The 25,302-nt window shown below is 43.4% G+C and overlaps 1 protein-coding gene across 1 annotated transcript in view; it reads right to left on the bottom strand.

Moving 5' to 3' along the window:
* Positions 1-557: 557 nt before the first annotated feature.
* The window catches only part of LOC109918395 (transcription intermediary factor 1-beta-like), an 87,342-nt gene continuing 62,597 nt past the window's right edge, over positions 558-25,302 (bottom strand). The window contains exons 10-20 of the mRNA XM_048617372.1: positions 24,883-25,302; positions 23,803-24,150; positions 20,309-20,476; positions 16,000-16,072; positions 12,596-12,644; positions 10,315-10,501; positions 5,011-5,372; positions 3,675-3,801; positions 2,594-2,671; positions 1,773-1,907; positions 558-1,157 (exon numbers count right to left, since the gene is read on the bottom strand). The exon at positions 24,883-25,302 is cut by the window's right edge and continues 146 nt beyond it. Coding sequence (XP_048473329.1) covers positions 939-1,157; positions 1,773-1,907; positions 2,594-2,671; positions 3,675-3,801; positions 5,011-5,372; positions 10,315-10,501; positions 12,596-12,644; positions 16,000-16,072; positions 20,309-20,476; positions 23,803-24,150; positions 24,883-25,302 — 2,166 coding nt within the window. The 3' untranslated portion in view covers positions 558-938. The remainder of the gene's footprint in view (positions 1,158-1,772; positions 1,908-2,593; positions 2,672-3,674; positions 3,802-5,010; positions 5,373-10,314; positions 10,502-12,595; positions 12,645-15,999; positions 16,073-20,308; positions 20,477-23,802; positions 24,151-24,882) is intronic.

Here is a 25,302-nt window from a genome sequence, read left to right as displayed (position 1 = left end):
CCCATGAACCATGAACAAATAATTTTTAAAAGTAAAGTTGTCATAGTCCCGGAGAACCATACGCTGCTCTCTCATTAAAAATAGACAACTGGTGGTGGTTGAACCGGAGGGTCACCGCACCTCAGGTAAGGGGTGAAGGACAGTCCTTCATGGTAAGTGACAGGCGAGAAGAGCTGGCTAGCTCCAGTGTTCCCTCTGGATGGCACTAGGTGGACAAAGAACCAGTGGTTTCTCGTTCCTACTTCATTATCGGAGTCCCATTATATCGTTTGTTTGAGGACCAGAATCAAATTTGTCTTTTGCAGTCTCACTCCAACACCCAGTGGCAACCTTGAGCCATACCACAAGAATGAAGAAAGGAGGGAATGGGAGTGAAAGGGAGGGGGAGGGGGAATACAGAGTAGGAAATGAAGAGAGAGTCTACTCTGAATAAAGTTGGATTTTCCTTTCATTTTTATTACTGAGTGACGTAGTATTTCCCCTCAGAGAAATGAGTTTATTTCCTTTTCTGTTTTACTATGATCCAGTATGAATTTCAACATGAAATACAGACAATGTATATTACACATTATCAAATTCTTTTAATACATACAGTTTACATATAGAAAAACACAACTCTCGCTCTGACTTCTGCTTGTAAAAGTCTCAGTAGACCAGAAACCAAGAAAACAAATTATCTTTGCACTAGTTGGACTTGACCCAACACTGGGCACTTCTGAAGATGAAGTTTTCCAATGCCAGTTATTGCCCAGGACCCAGATTGAAACTTCCAGCTTGAGGCACCCTAGCACATCAAAGTCATTGAAGATCGCTGGGGCTCTCGTGTATTTAGTCTCGTAAAACGAAAATCACTTGAACAAGATCAGCATGTGCACTCAGCTGGCAAACCATTCACCTAGTTACTGGTTCGTAAACACAAGCTTCCCAACCCAAAGCTGCTAGTCTTCATCCAGCCGCCGCCTTTTAGCTTGAAGTGGGCTGCTGTCAGCAGAACAAGCCGGCTCCCTCGTGTCAGTTTCGTCACAGTGTTTGATGCCCAGTTCCGCCTCTGGCTTATCCACAGGGGACGGGGTGAAGGTTTTGCCACTGAAGACATCCGCCAACCTCTCCTCAAAGAACGATTGCAGAGTCTTCACAGACTCTGTCACTTCCTTGTCCTTCAAGAGAATTTGATTGGAAACAATTTATGTTAAAAACCACTGCGACTGAACCACAAAAGGGGGCCAGGAAGACAAAATGCTTGAAATACCCAACAGGGGTCTGTCTAGTGAGCTGTCATTGAGCACAGACCGACATGCATTCACACAGTAAAAAAAACACATCTTTAAATCAACTTGGGCATCAGTGGGCTCCCCTTCCCCTGCATCTAATTGAATCTACTTCCTTAGACTCACCTGAAGAGGAGAGAAGGGTAAAATGCTGGAAACAGAATGGTAAGAGTGGACTTCAGAAACTGGGATTGGGGTCCTCAAAGCACATTTCTGACACAAATGCAGAATGGTTCTTCAGTTCACAAACAACACATTGCATATCAACAGTGTTTCTACCATTGCAAGTCTGGCACTTTGAATTTGTGAAAACACGATACCCGTCGGACATCACAGTTTTAACAGTGTTTTTTAAAGGTGGGGCGGTGGTGGGGGGGGTGTGCTCAGAGTGGCAGAGGGTTTTAACCAGGGAGAAACTGTCACATTATTGCCTTAATGAGAAGCACAAGCAAGTGAATCAGCAAAAAATAAAGCAAGAGGGAATAACCAGCTGGATTCTATTACCTGAATCAGTTTACTATATGTCTTAAACATTAATCGAACCTCCATCACAAATTCATCAGGTCCGGAGTAATGTTGTGAGCTCGTCTTCTCAAGTTTTGCTCTAATGGAAGACAGATTGACTTGCTGATTCTTCAACTGTAACAGATAGAAGACCATGGTTAGGCTCAGGGAAAGGACGGCGTGAGGCTAGGCTCGGGGAAAGGATGGCGCAAGGTTAGGCTCAGGGAAAGGGCAAACACCCAGCAAAGTGGAGCAGGGTAGGGTGTGAAAGAAGTTCTGGGTGAATTTGCTCAACGGTGGCTCAAGTGTGAAAAAGGTGACTGGAACTGTATGCAGACATAAAGAAAAGTAATTTCATTTACATAAAACACCTTTCAGAATATGAAGATGGCCCCTAAGTACTGTTTAGCTAATGATGCACTGTGGTAACAGTTCATCCAGTGCAAGATCCCATAAAAAGGAGAAATAATGTCTTGCAGTGATTCTGGATAAGTGGTGGACATTGGCCCAGGCACTGGGAGAATGCACCTGATCTTCAAAGTAGCAACATGAGACTTTCACTGTCACCCATCGGGCCAAACTAGATCTGAACTTAAGTCTCATCCTGAAAACAGCAACTCCAGTAGGACAGCACTCTTCAGTGCTGGCACTGTGACTGTCAGGCCTCTGGAATGGGGACTGAACCCACGGATGATAGGACTACTCACTGACACACAATCCTTTATTTATAACAGATGACCTGGATACATTTGATACATTCATTTCTAAACAAGTTGAGCAAGAAGAGCACCAAAATGAAGACCTATTCTTCAAATACGTACTTGCAAGAGTCCAGGAGGATTCTGGAGAGCATGACTCCTCTTATGAGAGAGAAGCAACAACAGCAAACGCTCACATTTCTGTAAAACAACAAATGAGTCACATAAAGCTGACAGCACTCTTACACGTGGACAATGTGTACAAACAACAAACCTAAAGAACTACAGCTGCTGGAAATCAGAAACAAAAACAGACATTGCTGGGAATGCTCAGCAGGTCAGGTAGCATCTGTGGAGAGAAAGCATAGTTGATGTTTTGGGACCAGTGACACTAGGTTCTGAAGAAAGACACTGGACCCTAAACATTAACATTGATTACTCTCCACAGATGGTGCCAGACCTTCTGAATTTTCCCAGCAATGTCTGTTTTTGTTTCTGTACAAACAACTGGTAACTCATTTTCACTGGGGTAGCTTTTGCTTTTTGCACTTAAATGCTTTAAATTGCCAGGGTACAACTTGGATAAATACAAACCAGGTTGAGGTTGCAGTTGGATAGATACCAGGCCACGTGCACATCACTTGACCAGTGAATGTTAGCAGTGTAGTCTCTGCTGTCGAATGTCAACTTCACTCGGGTGTGCGCACACACACTGCATTTTCCAGAAGGTCTCTTCACTTTCCTGGTCCTCAACTCCCTGGACCAACGGGCTGCTGAAACAAGCTGTCAGGGGTCCAGCTGAGGAATGACTGGACCGACAGCTTCCTGAAGGATTTGGTCCTTCCCAGCAAGCCCAGGGAGCCTCAGTTTGACATTTGGATGTACTGCAGCAGAGTCAATTCTGCTCTCCCCAATGTATTGCCTGCATCAAGGTTTACACAGGATAGCAATCAGTAGCAGAAAACGAGGCTAATCCTCCCTGCTGTAGTCAGCGGCAACTCAGGGTTAATGGTTGCACCCTAACTGCTGCCTTTAGCTGAGAACAGCTAACTCAGTACAAACCATAGTTATAACACAGAACTTTAAACGTCTACGTGCGTTTGTAGCGCACTCCAATTTAACTCTCATCTTAGAAAGTCACACAACAGAATAGGGACCCTGCTCATACGGCCTCTGAACACTGATATCCAGTTTTAGTACAAACCCTCTGATTGAGAGCACTAAGACTGTCTGATGCAGAACCATTTCCAGCTTCCAATGCTGCAGGTGAACTTTCATTCTGGATTTCAGATGCTGCCAAATCCACACACAACGAACACGTCCATTCAACGCTGCACAGTGAGCGAGAGAGAGAGAAAAAAAACACAATCACAACTGTTTAAAATAACCAGCCGGTAATGTATGGCATTGCTCAAGATATATTTTAGAATACACGTGCACTATAATGCATGGCATGCAGTGACACCTCTGAGCATTATTTAAAAAAAGGATAGAGAGGCAGTGACAAAGGTGCTCCCACCAAGAGATCTCCCATGGTGTGCTGCATTTGTCTGCTGTAGCTCATCTGCAGCCACGCTATGCATCCACCAGGTTGATGCCTCTTTCTGCTGCCTTCTACTTTGCACACAGTTTTACAAGGATGGTACCAATACTCAGAGGTTGCACCTATCAGGAAAAACTGAACAACAAATTGAGGAGAATCTTCTTTACCCAGGCAGAGGTCAGAATAAGGAGCTGGCTACCATGGGAAATAGATAGTCAGAAAAACATTGATGCATTTAAGAGGAAGCTAGGTAAACATGTGCAGGGGAAAGAAACTTACTGTGTAGATAGGGTGAGAAAGAGAGACAGAGAGACAACTGGTGATGGTTTAACCTGAGGGTCATCACATCTCAGGTGAGAGAACAAGCTGAGTAGGTGGGACCTTCATGGTGACCTCAGCCAGAATGGTAATTGAACCCGTGCTGTTGATGTCACTGCATCAGCCAGCAAACTGACCTCTATTCCGAATCTCTATGTTAAAGCATCATTCTGCTGCTGTGATCGGAGTTATGTTTAAACTGGCCTGTTCTAAGTCTGCAAGATCCAAACATAGCTTAAGGTCCATACAGCTTCCTTGTTGCTTGGCCAGGAAACTCATTAGTGAAACAAGCATGTCAGCTTCAGGCTGCAGCTCAGTAACACCCAGCATCAGATGATTGATTTGCCTCTGTACCAAGATTAACTGCAGGAAATGACAGCTACACCAGCAACTCAGCAGTCCACAAAAGGGAATTGTTAAAAGTTGCAGAAATCAGCACTGCAACAGACTGGACCTCCAGGTCACGGTGTGTTCTGAGTTGGCTGGAGTTACTACAGGGAGAGAGAAAACGAGCTTTAGATTTCAGTCCAAAATTACTTTTCCAGGATTTTCATGGAAGTGCTCAATTACACCTCTCGTCAGGATGACAATGGGCTAAAGAGAAGATGTGGCAGCCACACTGCCGCACCCAGCTGGACCAATAAAGCAGCTTTTCAGCACAGTATGATTTTAACCTCACCTGGGCACACTAGACAAAGCAGGAACGTGGCAATCGATGTGGAACACCTTCAGACAGCGACGACAACAGGGCAGCTCGCCTCCTTTACCACAAACGACGCAGACGACTTCATCCGACTCCTCACCTTTCTCACTGACGCTGCACAGTGGAGATGCCTTTAGATCTGGAATGCTCCCAGGTGACTTCTCACTGGGGGAGGGCGTGGGGCTGAGGGGGTGGTGGTGTTGGTGGTGGTGATGATGGTGGTTGTGGGACCGCTTGGTCCCCACCTCCATCCTCTCGCTGAACACAAATTCAATTTCAGTTTCTGACGCAGGAGAGGCCGAGTTCGGTGGGGTCAGCGTGCTCTCCAGAGTTGGTGCCTGCGGGTTGGAAACAGAGTTATTATTTTCTCTGCTGGGGGTTGTAGTTTAGAATGGGAAGGGAGTTGGTGAGGGCTGTCGGGTTTGAGAGTGGGTAATCTTAAAATTAGAGCAAGGACAACCAGTGACATTCTGCACACAAGGCATTGTGAAATCTAGATCGCTCTCCCAAAAATCATGACAATTTTGACTGGGAGGCGAGTCAGTTGAAAATTTCAAATCCACGATACATAGATAGTTATTAGGCAAGACTAAGAACAGGCACAAAGCCAAGTTGGGTAAATTGGCAAGATTAGTCGTAATCTAGTCTAAAATGTAGATTTAAGAGGATGTTCCTCATTATTAATCTTACATCACCTTCATAGAATTGCTAGAGCACAGAGGGAGGTCATTTGGCTCACTGCCTGCACTGGCTTTCTGAATGTAAGCACCCAGTGCCATTACATCTTACTTTCTCCCCAGAACCCTGTACATTCTTCTGTTTCCGATAATAACCCAATTCCCTCTTAATTGAGCCTGCCCCACCACACACACAGGCAGCGCATTCCAGATCCTATACTGCAGCATCTGCAGTTCTTTTGGTTTTCATTCTAGACCCTAGCCTCTCACTGCTAGAAAATGTTTCTTCTCATGTGACTATTGTTTCTTTTGCCATTTGCTTTAAATTCTGTGCCCTCTCATTCCTGACTTGTCCACCAATGAGAAAGGTTTTGCCCGATCTACTCTGCCAATACCCCTCAGATTTTGAACACCTTTATCAATCCCCATGCAAGTGTGACATTAATGACAGCAACCACTACTCTACTCTAACTCATTTCTGAAAACATTCTCATCAATCTTTTCCAAATCTCAAAGTGTGTTGCTCAGAACTGGCCTCAACACTCCAGTCGAGACCAAACCAGCACTTTAGGCCATCAGCCTATGGTGATGGCTTTGCAATTCCCTTTTCCCAGTTCACTTCACCTACTCTTCCCCTCAGGCATAGCACAGTATAACACAGCATTATAGCTACCTCCGCTGGTGGCGCGTAGCAAGATAATGCAGAAGTCAGCTCTTTCAGCCACACAGCACCACGAGGATACACTAGTGCAAGAGGTGGTTTATATGGAACCTCATCTGGCATGTTCCCACTCCATCCCACTGAAATATCAAAAGGTTTGGGGTTATGTGTCCAAGAGCATTAGGCACAATTCCACACTGTGAATTGGCTTACTTAGCGAAGTGAAGGCTGTGAGCAGTTGGTGTTACAGCTGAACACCATTCTATCTTCCACTGATATTCAGATGAGCACTTCGTAATGGGTTAGCAATCAGAAAAGAGAACCTGTTTGATTTTCTCACTCCTTGGCCCAAATGATGGAGGTCAGCGCAGCTGAGGCACAAGTTGGCATCTTCTCAAGTGCATTACACACTGTGTTACAATCTCAGCTCTCTCCCTTTCACAATAAAAGCAAGACATTCTGGAAATGTTCAGCAGGTTAGGCAGTGGGCAGCTCAGAAAGGGTTAACATTTCAGGGTACTTACTACCGGAGTACCGAGCATTTCTGTTTGTATTTCAGATTTCCAGTGTCTGCACTATTTGGTTTTTGAAACTATGTCCATTCTTGTTTTTGACAATACATTATTGCAATTTGCTGCCTAAGTATTCAGTGCCTTTGTCACAAATACACAGTAACTTCAGCATGCGGTGTCGATAAGTTACAAAGCAGTAGCTTTCTAAGTCATACAGAAAAATTGTCACCACTACACTCCTGTACTGCAGTGAGACCTAGAATGTGTATCGATAACAAATAAAAAATTTCATTGGCAGTGTGTCTTCCACATTCTCCTGATTCAACTGAAGTCTATTGTCTATCTTGAAACCTGCTCCACAAACTTTCATCCTGCAAAACTTAATTATGATACACCGAACACTGTGTCCTGATGGCCAAAAAATCTCTCTCCTACCAGGTCCTGTTTTCTCACCTCTCAAATGTCCGCGTTCTAGGAGAGGACAAAGAAAATGTTTCAAAGAGACTCAAGTGCTCCTTGAAGCACAGCAGTATTGACATTAGTGCGCATGGAACCTTGCTACCAACTTATAAAGCTGCATTATGCTTGGCGGCCAGATGCCTTAAGGGTAAAGCAGAATGGCAGCAGAGAAGGAAAGAAAAGGAAGCAAGTATTTCATTCTAGATAACATTATCTCATGGAATCACCCTGCCCCATCTGCCTAAAGGTAAGTGGGTCAAGAGCAGCCTGTTCAGTCATATGAAGATCCATCGCAGAAGCTCAGCACACAAGTCATCTTTGAATAATGAAAGCAAAAGCTGCAAGTCATTGAGGCGGCTTCAACAACACATCCCAAAACCATGACTTCTACCTGCGAGATTGTCAAGGGTATTTCAAGTCACATGCCATCTTCACCTGGACATATAATCATTGCTCCTTCATCACCATTGGGTCAAAAATTACTAAACACCGGCCCAGCAGCATTGTGGGAAGGACTTCTCCACATGGTCTGTAGCAAGGGCTCAAAATTAACTTCATCACCACTTTCACAAAGTAACTAAACTTTTAATAAATTGTGGTGCAGCACCCACACTCCAAGAATGAATTCAAGAACCATCCATCATCCACTGAGTCTTCCAATAAATACGATACATATTTTATTGAACAGGAGAAAATTTCTTTTATAATCTAATTCACATGCTTTAATTAGCAGAAATAATATGACATCCCAAAAGGCTTCATTATACTCTCCAGGTTTCTCAAAAGTAGAGAATCATAATTTGAGAATACTCTGTTTTGTAATGAGCAGAATTTATAATGAATCTAATCACAATATGTTAATGAGTCACTTCTATTATTATAACTAAGGGAAATGATTCCATCGTGCATAACCTTGGCATACTGGGAACACATGTTGCATAACAGTTTGCTTTAAGCCTCTGGTTTTCCACTCCCAGCAAGTGCCAACAAACAGTGTAACAGAATTTCTCTTTTGGACTGCAAGTTCTATGAAGATTCAGTTTACAGTTCTTAAGTTACACGCTAGGTACTTTGTTCTTCGCTAACCTGAATCAGTGTCAGCAGGTTCAGTTTTACGAACGTGCCAACAGATCGTCTTTAATCAGAATGCAGTTACTCCTCAAGGCCACCTCACGCACGGGTTTATGAGAGTAAGGTAAGGGTTTGCAGAAGTGAAGTATTCTTCATGAATTTCAAGAGCAATAACATTTGCTTTGCAAAAAGAGACTTTTGAAGTGACCTCAGAAATGGAAAGGGAGTGATAATTGATGCGAACAAACTGCTTACTGTGGAGAAAGGTTCTCATAAAAGTGGCAATATCCACAGTTGAAAACACACGCAGAGTACACAATCATAGCAATTACACTCCACTCAGCCCATTAAATTTGTGCTAGTTCAAGATCGTCAAATATATTCCGATACAATTTCCTTTATCTTTATCCTTTTAAAACAACCTTTTTAAACAAAAAAATTGTCTGCTGCTGACATTTCAATGCTATTTGTGAACTTAAAGTGAATTATTCAATTGAGCTAAGAAGTAGGAGAGTAATTAGAGAATTGAATTCAGGAATAAAATTGCTGAGATTTAATAGAGGTGTTCAAAATGATGAAAGATTTAGACAATGTAGTCAGAAAAAAATCTGTTCCCACTGGTGGGAGTGTGCGTAACCACAGATTTAAACCAACATTCTGGGTTCGAATCCCGCCATGGCAAATCGTGGAATTTGAATATCTGGAATTAGAGATCTAGTGATGACCATGAATCCGTTGCTAATTGTTGGAAAATCCCATCTGGTTCACTAATGTCCTTTAGGAAAGGAAACCGCCATCCTTACCTAATCTGGCCTACATGTAACTCCAGATCCACAGCAATGTAGTTGACTCTCAACTGCCCTCTGGGCAACTGGGGTGGGCAACAAATACTGCCTAAAAGCGATGTCCTCATTCCGTAAATGAATAAAGACAAAAAATTTAAACACAGTTGGCCAAAGAGCAAGAGGAGAGATATGGAGAAATTTTTAAGAATACAGCAAGTTGTTGCATTCTGGAAGGCACTGCCTGAGGGAGCAGAGGAAGTAGTTTCAAAAGGTGTCTGTAATCTAGAGGTTAGAAAAACAAGATGATTGCATTCAAATATACAAAATTTGTACAGACAGGTAGATATAAGGATATTTCCCCTGATTTTGGGGGAAGGATGAAAGACTGACAGTCTCAGAATCAGTGCAGATAGTTAGGGCTGTGGCAAAGAGGAATTTGTTTGCCCAGAAGTTGGACAATTTGCAAATTTCTCTGTCCAAGAGGACCGTAGAGCTCAGCGATTGAGTTTGATCAAGACCGAGATCAATATATTTCTACATATTAAAAATACCCAGGCATTTGGCAATACTGCAGGAAAAGTGACGTTGAAATAAAAGTTCAGCCATAGTCACAGATTCATACAGCACAGAAACAGACAATGCCGAACATAATCCCAAACAAAACTAGTCCCACCTGTCTGTTCCTGGCCCATATCCCTCTAAACATTTCCTTTTGGTGTACTTAATTAAGTGTCTTTTAAATGCAGTAACTGCCTGCATTCACTTCCCTCAGGAAGTTCATTCCACAGGCAAACTACCCTCTGTGTTTAAAAAAAATTGCCCCTCATGTCTTTTTTAAATCTCTCTCCTCTCACCTTAAAAACGTGCCCCCTAGTCTTGAAACCTGCATCCTAGGGAAACGACACCTACCATTAACTCTTATCTATACCCTTTATGATTTGATCCCATTGAATAGCTGAGTGGGCTCAAAGGGCTGAATGGCCTACTCCTATTTATGCTTGTATTAATGTAACCCATAACATTTTCAGATAAATACATGGAATTCATTTATGGGAATGCAATTGTTGGATTATAAATTCTGGCAATTCTGAGTCAAAGAACAAGCCTATAAATACCCTGAAGGATGGATTCAAAGGTAAACCATCTCCTTCAATGACGATCAGGCTGAACTCATCCTGGCCACTGCCTGGCAGCAATTTGAAGGTTGGAAGCTCTGTGTCGGTGGACAGATCAATCTGCAAGCGTTCTAACCGCACATACGGAACCTTTGTCCTCAATTTGGATTCAGCACTGGAGTTGGAACTAAAATCAGAAAGAAAAGCATTCATCTTTATGCAATGTTACCAAACACCAGAAAACAAATGATTAAAACAGTCAGAAATTGGAAGTTGCAGTATTTGAGGTAAAATTAATGTACTGTAGCCAAACTTGCAGATGACACGAAAATATGGCGGATTGTGACAGGGATACAAACAGTTTACAGAGAGATATCAGGTCAAGTAAGCAGGCAAAAACTTGGGCAAATAAAGTATAATGTGGGAGAATGCAAAGTTGTCCATTTTGGAAGGGACAATAAAAGAACAGAATATACTTCAATGGAGGAAAACTGCAGAAAGCTGCAACACAAAGGGACTTGGGGGTTCTTGTACACAAAACACAGAAAGCTAGTACATAGGTTTAGCAGGTTATCAGGAAGGCAAATGGAATGTTGCCCATTATTTCAAGGGGGTCAGGGTATAAGAGCTGCGAAGTCTTACTGCAGCCGTACAAGTGCAGGTGAAGCTACATCTGGAGTACTGTAACAATATTGGTCCCCTTATTTAAGGAGTGATTATTTAATTGGAGGCAGTTCAGAGGTTCACTAAAATGATCCCTAGAATGGAGGAATTGTCTTATAAGCAAATTAAAGTATTTGGGACTCTACTCACTGGCGTTCAGAAGAACAAGAAGTGATCTCATTGAAATATACAGGATTCTTAAATGCTCGACAGAGTAAATGCTGAGTGGATGTTTCCCGTCATGGGAGAGTCTAGTACCAGAGGGCACAGTCTCAGAATAAAGGGGCACCAATTTAAGACTGAGATGAGGAGAAATTCCTTTTCTCAGAGGGTTCAGAATTTTAGAGTTCCTTGCCACAGAGAGCTGTGGGGACAGAAGTCTTGTATATATCTAAGGCTGAGATAGATAGATTCCCGATCAGTCATGAATAAGGGCTATGGGGAAAGGGGATGCGAGCAATGTCAGATTAGCCACAACTAAATTATTTGGGGAACAGGCTTGAGGGGCCTACTCCTGTTCCTGTTTCATATAACGTTCTCCTCCGAGGTTAAGCAATGCAATGGGTAAATGACATGCTGTCCATTCACTCTCAGTCTGGGAGATAATGAGTACGCAGGCCTTTAATGCCTGGGTCTGAGAGATATAGTTCATTAGTACTCTGCTCTCACCTAAGCGTCTCACTGCAGGGGCCTGAGGTGATTTCCATTTTGATCTCCCAGTCTCTAATGAATAATCTCAGGTTAGATGACACATAAAATCTTACTGAAGCACTGAGACAGCTCCTTCTGTCAAATGGCTTTTCAGAGTGCATGAATGTCAGGTTGACTGTGGTCCCTAAGCAGTAGCACAAACTTGAAAACTTCTTCAACCTGTGATAGCAACCTATAATGGTGAAAACTCTGCAGTGCACTGTGAACCCAGACTGAAATGTTGCTGCATGTAGCTGTGAAATTGACCTTCAAACCAAGATGCATCACCTTCTGGGGGCAGCAGAAATAGAAAGGAGAGGCGTATCACTTCTTAGATTATTTCCCAGTGCAAGAGAAAGGTGCTTACTGGTCAAGAAAAGGGAATAATGTGGGAAGAACAAGAGATAGGAAGTTGGATATAGTCAATATGAAATTAACACCACACGTAGCAAAAACACCAAAGTTCGATTCCAGGACTGGGGCTACGATGAATTAACTGGACTAATCTCAGGAAGAAACAGGGCTGTGCCAAGCGTCTTGTCGACAGATTTTGATGTACGTCTGCAGGTTCATGGCTGTAATGAAAGCCTAACTAATTCTGAACTTGTACGTTCATGGATGAAAAATAGTCACTTGCCCCAAGTTTATCAGAAGATGAACAATAACTGTGGAAAATCAAATCCTCGTGTGTGCAAAAAACAAAGGAGGAAGCTTTTGCAGGGACTAACCAGTTGCATGATGCAGGAGGTGGGAATGGAGATTAGAAGGCGATATAGGAAATGAAGAAAGTTAATTTCAGAGTTTCCATCTCAAATTGGAATACTTTAAGTACCCTTGAAAAGTATAGTGTGTACTTCTATCCTTCTATTATTCCAGCCCGTATAAACTGGTTTATTAGGAAATTACATTGTGAAACATCAATTCTTACCTGTCACCATTGCACTTCAAGGTACGCGGCAAAGGTATGCATCCAAGCTCTAAACAGTTAAACACAAAATTAACTGGTCAAATAAGTTGTATAAATAAAAAAATACAGAATGGTTCCGTATTACTACTAATATACTATGCGCATAATATGGAATGCACTTAATTGTATTAAGCTAGATAACACATTGAAAAGAATTACAGGTAGTTCTCCTTTAACGCGATAATTGCATTTTGTGTGACCTCGCATGATGGAAAATGGCTATGCCCGTACAGCAAAAAATTTGTGTTACCCAAACAGCGTCCCCTATTCATCAATCGCGTTATAGCCAATTCGCGTTAATAACACACGTTATAGCAGAACTACCTGTATAGAAATATTTAAGGGAGCAATACCCCTAATGTGTTGGTCTGGGGAAAACGCATTTGCTCTTGTGCCTGTACACAAGTTGTATTTCCTAAACTTTGGATGGTTAAGCTTCACAGAATCAGAGAATTGAAATACAACAGCACAGCAGAGGACATTCAGTCTGCCACTATCGCACAAGCTCTCTGAAGGAGGAATTCACAGAATCATGGAATCCCTACAGTGCAGACAGAAGCCATTCAGTTCATTGAGTCTGCACCAACCCTTTGAACAGCATCCCACCCAGACCCACCCTATCCCCATAACCCCGCATTTAGCAAGGCTAATACACCTAACCTACATATCCTTGGATACTACAGGACAATTTAACATGGCCAGTTCACGTAGTCTGCACACTTTTGGTCTGTGGGGGGAAACTGGAGCTCCTGGTGGAAACACACGCCAACACCGATGGCTGGAATCAAACCAGGGTCCTTGGTACTGTGAAGCAGCAGTGCTAACCACTGTGCCACCCCCTAGTGTCACCTAATTCACCTAGTGTCACTCTCCCTTCCCTTCTCCCTAAAACCCTGCACATTGCTCCTTTTCAGAGGACAATCCAATTCCCTCTTGAATGCCCCTGTTAAACTACCATACTCACAGGCAGTGCATCCTAACTACTCGCTGTGGCTGAGTGTTTCTCTTCATGTCACTATTGCTTTTACCTTAAATTTGAGTGCTTTGTTCTCAATCTTTCCAGCAAGTGCAATAGTATTTCTCTACCTACTGTTCAAACCCCGCATGTAAATACTCCATCAAATCTCCTCTCAACGTTCTCCAAAATAAACAGTCCCAACTTCTCCAATCTACGTAACTGAAGTTGGTCATACATGGAACCATTTGATTCAAGACTTCAAGATGTGAAAGAAGCAGATAGTGTAGATAGGGAGAAACTACTTCCAATCAGTGAGGTCAAAGACTAAAGGACAAAGCCTAAAACGCCTTCGCAAGGATAAATTAGGAAACACCTGATTTCTTTACCAGCCAAAGGGGATATGGGGCAACAGTAGACTTATGGAGTTAGGTCGCAAGGGGGCTGAAATGACATGCTCCTACTCCTGTCTCACATTTCGGAAGTGAAGTAACACTTTTGGGGGTGCTCCTGGTTTTCTGTGCTCCTCCCCTGAAGCTACTGAAATACAGAGCATTAATGAAGAATTTTAAAAATGCTTACATGGTTCCAAAATCCCTGCCAAGACTAGCTTTCAATCATCAAATCTTGGGCCTGACTCTTTCTCTCATCAGACTAGGGTGTGATGCCTTCACAAAACACCAAGGTTGAAAGGAACAGACAAAAGGTGACAGGAACAGAACTGTAGTGATTCCACAATGTCAAGCTTCGTACTGAATGCTTATATTTGAGGAAAGTGTCGGGGAAGAATGAGGGGGCGACAGAGATCCAGAGTTTGGGAGTACAAAGAAGTGGTGGACTGAGTAGGAAGTAGCACAATGAGTTTTGAAAAAATCAGAACTGATAAGGAACAAAAGGAAAGACAAAAGAGCAAAAAAGTGGAAGGTCACCTCAGGATTCAAATGAGGGGCAGAAAGGAGAACGAGACAATCACATTCTTGAACTTCTACGAAGTCTGGGTAGAAAAGGGAAAGTAGCAAGAGATTTTAAAAGAAATATCACAAAAATACAAGGACATGGAAAGGTCCTTGTTCATTCGTTCCTGAAATAAGAGAGTTATCCTATGAGGAGAGAGCAAGGAAGAGTAAGTTGATGATTCTCTTTTGGCCTTTAAATGATTAAAACGCAGAAGATATTTGGCCCATCATGCCTGCACTGGCCCTCTGCACCAAAAGATCTTATTCTATTGAATTTAGAAGATTGAGAGGCAATCAAATTGAAAATTGAAAGGCGCAACAGGGTTGTGCAAGAGGCTTTTGTTTTGGTGGAGTGTGTAGAACCTTAGGTCCAGAGACTTCGGACAAGGGGCCACCCAATTAGAATCCCTGCAGCGTGGAACAGACCCTTCGGGTCAACAAGTCCACACTGACCTCAGAGAATCCCACCCAGACCAAACCTCCCTATAATCCATCTAATCTACACATCCCTGAACACTACAGGTAATTTAGCATGGCCAATCCACCCAGCCTGCATATCTTTGGACTGTGGGAGGAAACCGGAGCACCCGGAGGAAATCCACACAGACACGGGGAAAATGTGCAAACTCCACACAGTCACCCGAGGGTGGAATCGAAGCCGGGTCCCTGGCGCTGTGAGACGGCTGTGGTAACCACTGAGCCACCATGCCACCGGAGAAACTTCTTCATTCAGAAGAGCTGTGAATCTTTGGAATTCTCTCCCAGACAGCCATGGAGGATGAGCTGTAGACTATGTTCTCAACAGAAACTGATAGATTTTTGGGCATTAAAAAAAAAATCAAGGGATATGGGCATAGATGAGAAGTGGAAGGTGATTAGCCACAATTTGAATGAATGATAAAGCTGGCACTTGGAGGCATATGTCTTAATCCTGGCCATGAAACACATTGGGGTCCGAACAACAGCAGATACTGTTCATTAGCTGCAAAGTGTTTGAGGTGCCTTGAAGTCAAGAATGGTGCTCTATAAATGCAAATTCCATGAGAATTAACAGGATTTGTTGCACACATTTTCATCAGGTGAATGGTTTCACGATTTTGGTTATTGTTAGTTGTGTTGCGTTCGAGTCACAGAACATACTTTAATTTCCTTTATTCTTTCACGAGCTATGGACATCACTGGCAAGCCAGCAGTTGCTGCCCTTCATTAAATTGCCCCGCGCTTAATTGCCCAGGGCAAGTCAAGAATCATTCAAATTGCTTTAGGTCTTGAGTTGTATGTGGGCTAGGCTGGTAAGGACAACAGATTTCCTTCCTATAGGATAATGGTGAACTCGATGGATTTTTATGGCAATTGATGATAGTTCCAATTATCTTGAGTCTCTGAGCCACTAGTCTGACAACATTTCCACTGCTTCACCACCTCCCCAAGTTTTTCACACCAAGGTCAGTTACCTGAAGTTTCCTGAAGCCCTTCAATGCAATCTCTCTGCCCCTCCTGTTCCACGCTGCTACTGGCATCCGATGGCTGTTAACAAGGAAGAAAATATAATGATAGCATTTTTTCCTCAGATAGTTTCTGTTAACCAGTGAAGCATCACATTGTGATGCTACTGCAAGAGGCTGTTCATTAACAGATAGGATGATGCTGCCTTGATTTGGAAGGAAGGCTTGAGACTGGGGAGGGGTGGTGTCTCATGCTGTCTACAAAGGGACTGAAAGAATGAACATGCACATCTGAAGAAGCATGCTTAAATGTTTCACTTCACACCACAACAGCTATATTCTGAAAAGATGCCTCTGAACAGAAATTGCTACAAAAAAATTCTAAAACTAATCAAAGAGTGAGCTCCAAATGGCTGGCCTTCTTCCAGTCATCACCCCCAGTCAGGTGGGCCAGCAATGTTCTCCCAGATGGTAGGAACCACTCACTGTTAATGGGAATTCCAAACTGCAATAACAAAACCTTATTTTACACCTTTCCGGGGCAGGAAATCTCGCCTTTGCCCACAAATGTCCAGAAATCCTCTTTACCCCAACTCCTGCGTTGAGCGGGAAAACAAATCTCTCCACAATGAGCAAGACTCCACCATCACCCCATCCCACAGGGGGACATCCCTCACACTCCCCCTCTCACAGCATGTCAGAAAGCTCCTTCTGCCCACCCCTACCCACAAGTAGAAAAAACCTCATGTCCACTCTTGAAATGAAAACCTCCCTGTTTCCTCTTCCTTCTTTCCACTCACTGTCCCCTCATGTCTTCCCTAATGAGTGTGAACCACCCCCATCAAGCTTGAAAACTCCTTGTGTTTTCCCAATGAATGGCAAAGACCCACATGCCCCACTCTACCCTCCGTGAGCTGGACACTTCCCAGAAAATGGAGCAGCTGCCTTTAAACCATTGCATTCTTTAACTCATTAAGGAAAAAAAGAAACGATTATGGTTTGCTGGAGCAGTGTACTGAAATACATGTAGATGGTGCCATGATGCCCCTTCCATTTACAAATACAAAAGCATGGAGGGATGTGATTGAATTGGAGATGGAATGAAGGGCCACTAGCTCCACAACAGGAACAAGGCATGAAGCTTGCACAACTTGTTTTCCGCTAACCTTGAAGGGAATACCCCTCCTTGGTTCTGGAAACCCACGAGGAACACGATACGCAGACTGCCCTTCAACAAATTCTTCTGCACCTGACTCAGACCAGGACATGGCTCCATCGGAGGTTGGAATCAGAGAGTACATTAAGCTATCAGCTCTATCAACCTGTGGTGGCACCAGAGAGGGGCCTGGATAGGAATACTGCAACACAAGACAGCATCTGGTAATGAGATAAGCAAAAGGAAAGACTCTACAGAAGAGGGATAACCTGAATTACACAGTGAATGCAGGGACAAACCAAGATAAAATCAAAACCAGATGCAATTCCATTGCACTTTCCAGAGATAACAAATGAGGTTGTACTCCTTATGATACCCAACTTCCCTCTATGCAAATGCCATCTAACTTGATTGTCATCATTATATACTATCTATTTTTTTTTTATTAGTCCCTGGGATGTGGACATTGCTGGCTGGACCAGCATTTATTGCCCATTGCTATATGCCCAAGAGAAGGCAGAGGTGAGCTGCCTTCTTGAACTGCTGTAGTTCTTAGTGTGTTAATAAACCCACAATAGTGCTTAGACTTTGTAGTGGGTTGACACAACTGACTGGTTTGCTGGGCCAATTCAGAGAACACTTAAGAGTCATCAGCAATGCTGTGGGTCTGGAGTCAGACGAAGGCGAGATGAGGCAAGGATGAACATTCACACAAACATATGAATTCTGACGAGTAGGTCATCACTCGATCCCATGAGCCTGGTCTGCTGTTCAATCAGATCATGGCTGACCTGATTACTTCACAATCCTGGTGATCATCAAGAATTTACCTAACTCTGACTTAAAAAGATTCAAAACTCTGCTGTCATCACCGTTTGAGAAACAGCGTTCCAACAACTGTCCCTTTGTGAGAACAATTTTTGCCTCATACCTCTATTAAACTGGCAACTTCCTATTTTTAAACAGGATGGCAGATTTCCTACCCTGAAAGACATTAGTGAACCGAATGGGTTCTTACGACAATTGATGACAATGTTATGGTCAACATTAGACTAACTTTTAATTTCCAGACCTTACTGGAGTTGAGATTTCACCATTCGCCATGGCTGAGCCCATAGCAGTCCAGAAACATTACACAACGATAATGCCTCCCCATTCAATACTACCTGTTTTTCCCTAGTGGCATCTACAGGGTTTCTCCAACTAATGTTACCAAGCTCTGTCCTTCCACACACTACCCCAACGCCAGTTAGCTGGTACCTCCGATATCAAAAACCCATTCTGGAAAGAGGTTGCTACCCTTTGCTGACGAAGGGTCAACGGAATCAAAACGTTAACTCTGCTTCTCTCTGTGGATGCTACCTGACCTGCCGAGTTCCTCCAGATTTTTCTGTTTGTGCTACAATCCCAAGATGGTCATTCCCTCATTGAAAGATGATGCGCAGCTCTCCTAGTCCACCTGCTTCTAAGTAAGGGACAAACTTCAGGATAGCTGAGAAGTGGAACTTTCAAGCCATTTCGTCCAAAACTGTTCATAGAATCACAGAACCCCAGTGTGAAAACAGGCCATTTGGCCCATGGTCCACACCGACTCTCCAAAGAATATCCCATCCAGCATCCCCCCACCCTATCCCTGTAACCCTGCATTTCCTGTAGCTAATCCACCTAACCTACACATCTCTGGACAATAAGAGCAATTTAGCATGGCCAATCCACCTAACCTGCACATCTTTCGACTGTGGGAGGAAACTGGAGCACCCAGGGGAAACCCACACAGACATGGGGAGAATGTGCAAACTGCACACAGTCACCCCAAGATGGTATTGAACCTGAGTCCCTGGCACTATGAGGTAGCAGTGCTAATCACTGAGCAATCGTGCCAACCCTTTCGTGCGCCAAAGAAAATGCTACTGTGTGGTATTGAAAGGAGCAAAGAAATAGTTATTTTTATCCCACATTGCTGACAACTAGCAAGACAAGGTACAAATAATAAAAAACCTTTTGACAGTACAGCAAGAAAAGAGATCAAGTAATCAAGATACTACTGCAAGCTGAGACTTATCCAGGCTTTTTTTAAATTCATTAACGGGATGAGGGCATTGCTGGCTAGGCAGCATTTATTGCCCATCCCTAATTGCCCAGAGGACAGTTCAGAGTCAACCACACTGCTGTGGGTCTGGAGTCATATGTAGGCCAGACCAGGTAAAGATGGCAGTTTCCTTCCCTAAAGGACATTAGTGAACCAGATGGGTTTTTCTGACAATCAACAGTGGATTCATGTTCATCATCAGACTCTCAATTCCAGATATTTTATTGAATTCAAATTCCACCATCTGCCTTGGCGGGATTCGAATCCACGGCCCCAGAGCGTTACCTGGGTCTCTGGATTAACAGTCCAGAGATAATTTGCTCAGCCATGGCCTCCCCTCGTTTTACAGTAAGGGTAAAGAATAAGAGTAATTTTATCTAGCCCCTATCTTTGGTCTATTCTCTGATTTTTTTTAACTTCTTTACTCGTTTAGCACACTCCCACTGAAGGCAGATCAGTATTAGTATCAAGTAAGTATCATATGGTGTGGTTTTCTCTTGCCCCCAAGGAGGCTTAGGTTGAGAAACAGTTGCGGACGAATCAGACTGACCAACTGTGTAGGTCTACAAACCCTGCTAGACCATGTCAGATGAAATGTGCATTTGCCAACTTTGGCTGGGGTAGACTGCTGAAGGTTGGAAATGGCTGCATGATGTTGAAAGCTGGGGGAACACAGAGCATGTGTAACCTGCATGCCAATCCAAAGTTTCAATAAATGACAGTGCATTGTGTGGCTAGGTTATTGGACAATAACCAAACGCATTAAGTCAGTGCGAGTATAAAGACTTTTATTGTCTGCTATAAAGTTGTGCCTCAAGAGTGTTGGCAGGATGAAGATGCAATTATATATTAAGTATAACTTAGAAAAACTCAGTCACTCCTTTTACATAACCTCACTGCCCAGATTCTACTTTTGAAGCAACACAGCTAATTAACAGAGGACATATCTCTTTCGTAATAAAATCATAACGAGAATAGAGATGGGAATTCCAGCTAAACAAGCTAGTGTCAGCACGTGCACCTATTTTTGTTTAAACTCTCACACTTTTGTTTCTAATTCACTCAGTAATTACCTGCTTCTGCATAAGATCGTGCGCATTGGCTGGACCATCTCTGTGGGGCAGAATGACACAGGGATACGAGGTTGCCTGCTCCACCAACATCTTGAGTTGGTAAACCGGGCTGCTGTCAAGGTGAGGGTTTGATGTTGGAGACTGACGGCAATTCACACCAACCTGAGTCTAGAGAATAGAAAATCGAAGGTAAGTGTTTAAGTTGCAGATGGGACACAAGCTCAGTGAAGCTGTGAAATTTTAACTAGTTGGGGGTTGGATGAGGGCAGCAGGATGGAGCAGATGTGTATCTGCACTGTTAAGCCTCCTTCCTCACAACTAGCCTCACAGGTAACATCAGGCTCATCAGTCCATCCTGCCCCTTATGACATGAGCAATGCAAACCTGTGGCCAATTTTTAGAACACGGAAGGTGACAGTTCTCCCAAAGGTGGGGAATAAAATTCCACTGGGCTTTTAAAAAAAAGATATAAAACCTGATCTTACTCTGCAAAATGCTGTACTGTGCACGGCCCGACATGAACAGACCATGGACAGACGGAGGTGGGCAAACACAATAGGAATTGAACTATACAGTTCATGACCTGCTCAGCTGAGCCAATGGCTAGGGCATAAGCCACCATGTGTTGAGAAAGAGTGTCACACAGGGCAGCACCAGCCCTTTGATCTTTTAACAAACTTTTGTCAGCAGCCCTTCTTGTGTTTGGGATTTTCTGGCCAAAACAAAACAGTTGGAATGCACAGGATCGAACACCAGTCCATCTCTGTGGTAACACATGTACAAGAGTCAAAAGGAGAGGCGGGGGTAGAGTGGAGATGGTTCTTGTTGGCTCCCAAGGTCAGCAGCTGAGCTGCATATCCAAACAAGCCCGAAGTTTGATTTCTGCTTGCTGCTGAATTAACACATCTCAGCATGTGGCCGTGATGAGTAAACAGATGAGACGACCAGGATTAATGCAAGCGTGCTCCTGCTGATGCATCACATTTTGGTGGTTCCTGCTGAAAGTTCGTGATGCCAGAGGGTAAAGGCTGGATCAGGTGTGCTAGTATCAACCCAAGATTGAAAAGCCATGGGCCAATTTAAATGCGGATAGTAAGGATTGCAGCAAATGATTGCCTGAATTACCGGTATACGTTCCTGAAGGAAGAGAATGTGTAAGCTCATTGCTGTCAGTATGAATCCTTAAACTGTCTAGCCATACATGTGAAGAGCAAAGTGCCAAAGCAGGTACCTGCTGGCCCAAGAATATTAAGCTGTGGCCTTCAGTAAAGCAAGGGAAAAACTAGCAGTAAGACATTTCTGAAATTTAACCTTTTATGTCTCCCACCCACCCACATCTCAATTTTATCAGGCACTGCAGTAGTTGCTCACACAGGCCACTTATCTCAGATTGCCTTAGTTTTGCTGCCCTGACGGAGATATGCGCTGGTGTGAAAATGCCGTATACTTAACTGTTACATCACAAACCTACGCACATACACAACTTGCAACTTTATTGGAACGTGTTTTACAACTGGAAGAGTCAGGGGGTGAACCATCAGTCTGTGAAATTATACAAATTCACAGCAAAAGGAGTGTAAAGCTGCCGGCACACTACTCAACCAGCATGTCTGAAAGCTGCTCAAAATATGTCACATTTGCTGCTTAAAGAAACATTTTCTCCCCTCATCTCCCCAAGGAGACCAACCGCTCTCCAATCCTTCATGCAAGTAACAAACCTAAACATGCCAACAGCAATCATCCGCACAAAGCATCAACTCATACAACATCAATGTCAATAAGGATCGTCAACAACTGTTCAGAGGATATTCAACCACAGTGGCCATTGCGGCCAAGTCCAAGTCTGCTTTCACCCGACAGCACAAGATGCGGGTGTAAAACGCATTCTAAGGCCAGCAAATTTGTATTGGTAAGGAATTAAACCTGGGTTTGTAGGACTTGTTTAAGCAACTGTGAAGTAGCATCGCATCACTCTCTCAGAAATTTACAGTTTACACTTTGGGTAAGAGATTTGAGAAACTTGTCAAGTGCATTGTGCAGACTAACAGCAGGCAATTCGTACACAGCAAAATGAATGACCAGTTAATCCATTTGTTTTGCGTTTGTGGGAGGGGGTAACACTTCTGAGACACAGGGATAATTAACTCCTCTTGAAAACTGTCCCCCTAAATCTTAAATGTACATCCGAGGAAATAGAAGCCCTCATTAACATCTAATTTGGAAGGATAAAGGCTGCATTGACAAAGTGTTCCTTCAGTACTGCCCCAGAATATCTGCCTAAATTAATTTCAAATCCAAGTGCTTGCCTTGAACCCATAATATTTGGAAGAAAGGCAAATCATAATTGTAGATTGGAGGAGGTGAAGAAGATAAGATTTATCCTACGGCAAAAATCACAATTCCCTCTCATGCTGGCTTCTAAGTTTGATGTCAACTGTGATCAAAATGAGAACTCCTCCTGGTGACTATAGCAGGTATATTACAACTGCTTTGTCATCATTTCCCAAACTTCGAATCTTCATTGCCAGAATTTCTAACCAGAGTTTCACATGCAAAGCAGCTAAAATAAGATGTACAGAAGGCTACCAATCAACCAGAAAGTCAAGAGAAAAAGCAAAAGCAACGGTGCTCACTAATATGTCAGTAATTTTGAGAGAGAGGTTCCCGAGGTATCTAACCAAAAGGTGAGGTTTATTACTGTCTGGCGATCCATTATTAAGCAATGGTTGTGACGGAGGGAAACTTGAGGCTATTAATTAAGAGGCACACCATCAAAGTATATTGGTCATGTGTAATGTTTCAGATAGAAACTAGCACCAAGACATTAAATTAACCTAAAATTGATAAATATTGCTGATAAGGAAAACTCATTGCCAAAGCTTATCATCTTGTACTCATCAGAATACAGGAATATCAAATTTCATATGATCACAACAACTTATCCCACAGGGTGATTAAAAAAAAAGTACCAAATGGTTGACAGGTCAACTCTGATTGTTACTTCCTCCATGGCAATGCCTTGGTCAAAGTACAAGAGGGTAGCATTGATTTAACAATCCTGAGTGCAATGAAGGGACCTCGGCCACGATCACACCAATTGGCAGAGCAAGTCTTGAAGGGCCAAGTGGCCTGCTCCTGCTCTTAGTTTCCACGTGTTTATAGCCAAAACCAAGAAACAATGTAAGATCACCAGTCAAGCTCCTAAAGTGGTTCACCTTCACTTGCTGGAAGGGACATACGGAGACCCATTCCCTGCAAACGAAACATACATTTGAAGCCTCATACCTATTTTAATTACTCAGGAGCTTAGGGAACCTACAGTATAAATTATTTTGATCAGTGAAACTTGCACTTATCCTCACGAGTACAACGGGAAAGGCTTCATCAACCTGCTTCCCTTTTCAACAATGTTGAGGTTCCATATCACCAAGCAACTGGCAATGTTAAAAAGTTAAACAAGTAATTGCAATCAATACATTTTCTCAATAACTTACATTTTGACTGGCAGAAGTGCTGGGCTGAACTTGCTGGGGTCCAGCATTTGAGAGGAATCGACGGTTAAAAGTAGTGTTTGATTTGAGTGCTTGCTGCACTGGAGGAGAAGGACGGCTGATGGGCACATTCAGTTGTGCGATGGATGTAGATACTTGCTGCACCGGTGGGGACTGTCTGCTACCAGGCATACTGGGTCCAAAGGGCAGTGGCTGCCGCTGCATAGGCGAAGGTAGTTTGCTGATGGCAGTAGGTTGCTGGACAGGCATTTGTGGGTACAGAGTGGCAGACTGCTGCCCACTGGTCAGTGGCTTGGCAGCTCCCTGAGTATGTCCTTGAGGCTGGTGGACCTACATTGAAAGAATAAAACTTGGAGATAAAAAAGAAAACAAAAGTGTGCATGCTAGAAGCCAGCAATTACCGGCAATACTCGCGAGGGAATATAAAAAAGGAGCTTGTGGTGGCAGAAATAAACAGAGGGCAAACCAAATGACACCCATTCTCTCAATTCTGCAATGAGGAATATGGGATTGCAATCACTGGAAGGACTGGACACAGGAGGATTATGTCCTTAAAGAGAAGACTTGACAGAGCTGCTCATAATCATGAATGATTTTAACAGAATAAATAAAGACTAAATATTTCCGTCAGCAGACGGGTTGGTAAACAGAGGGCATGGACGTTATTGAACTGACAAAAGTATCAGAGGCAACATGAAGAAATCTGGTAGGCTGAACTGATTCCTTCTGAACTGCATAATTAAATAGTTCAAAAAGTTGCTGACTTTTTGGTGAGATTGACAGAAGAATGAAAAACCACAAATGCTCACTCTGAAGGTACACGGTGGGGGGTTGGGGGGGTCGATGTGGTGGTGATTGTGCTGAGGTGGGGGGAGGTGAAACACAGAAAATGGGCACAGGAGTAGGCCATTCAGCCCTTCGAGCCTGCACCACAATTCAACACGATCATGGCTGATCATGCAATTTCAGTATCCCATCACCGCTTTCTCTCCATACCCCTTGATCCCTTTAGCTGCAAGGGTAGGTGCAGCTCAGAAAATAATTTCTGAATCATTAACTTACTTGTACTCCATTCATCTGTGGCAGTAATAGCATTTGACCCATGAGCTGTTGCTGCTGCTGTTGCATTTGCACAATGTTCCCTTGTCGCACCAACTGAACTTGCATCTGCTGCAGGTATCTCCCATTCGCATTTGGCATTGCAGCTGTTGGCCTCACCAGCTGCACAGATTGCTGCATTCGTGTCTGTCCACTCACCGGGGGCCAGGATGAAGCTGAGTGAGGCTGGCGCATGAGAATCTGCTGCGTGCTATGTTGTGCAGGAGACTGGCGAGGAGGTTGGAGTTGATGGTAACTGGGTGGTGGTGGTCGATGGGAGGACTGCACAGTCATGTGGTTTCGCCAAACAGTTCCTTGGGTTATAATCATTCGACTATGCTGGGAGACAGTCGGGTGCTGGGAGACAGTCGGGTGCTGGGAGAC

Source organism: Rhincodon typus, chromosome 37, assembly GCF_021869965.1.
Source record: "Rhincodon typus isolate 14 chromosome 37, sRhiTyp1.1, whole genome shotgun sequence".
In the NCBI taxonomy this organism is placed as follows: Eukaryota; Metazoa; Chordata; class Chondrichthyes; order Orectolobiformes; family Rhincodontidae; genus Rhincodon; species Rhincodon typus.
Note: the sequence above shows the minus strand (reverse complement) of the source record. Positions and strands in the feature narration are given on the sequence as shown.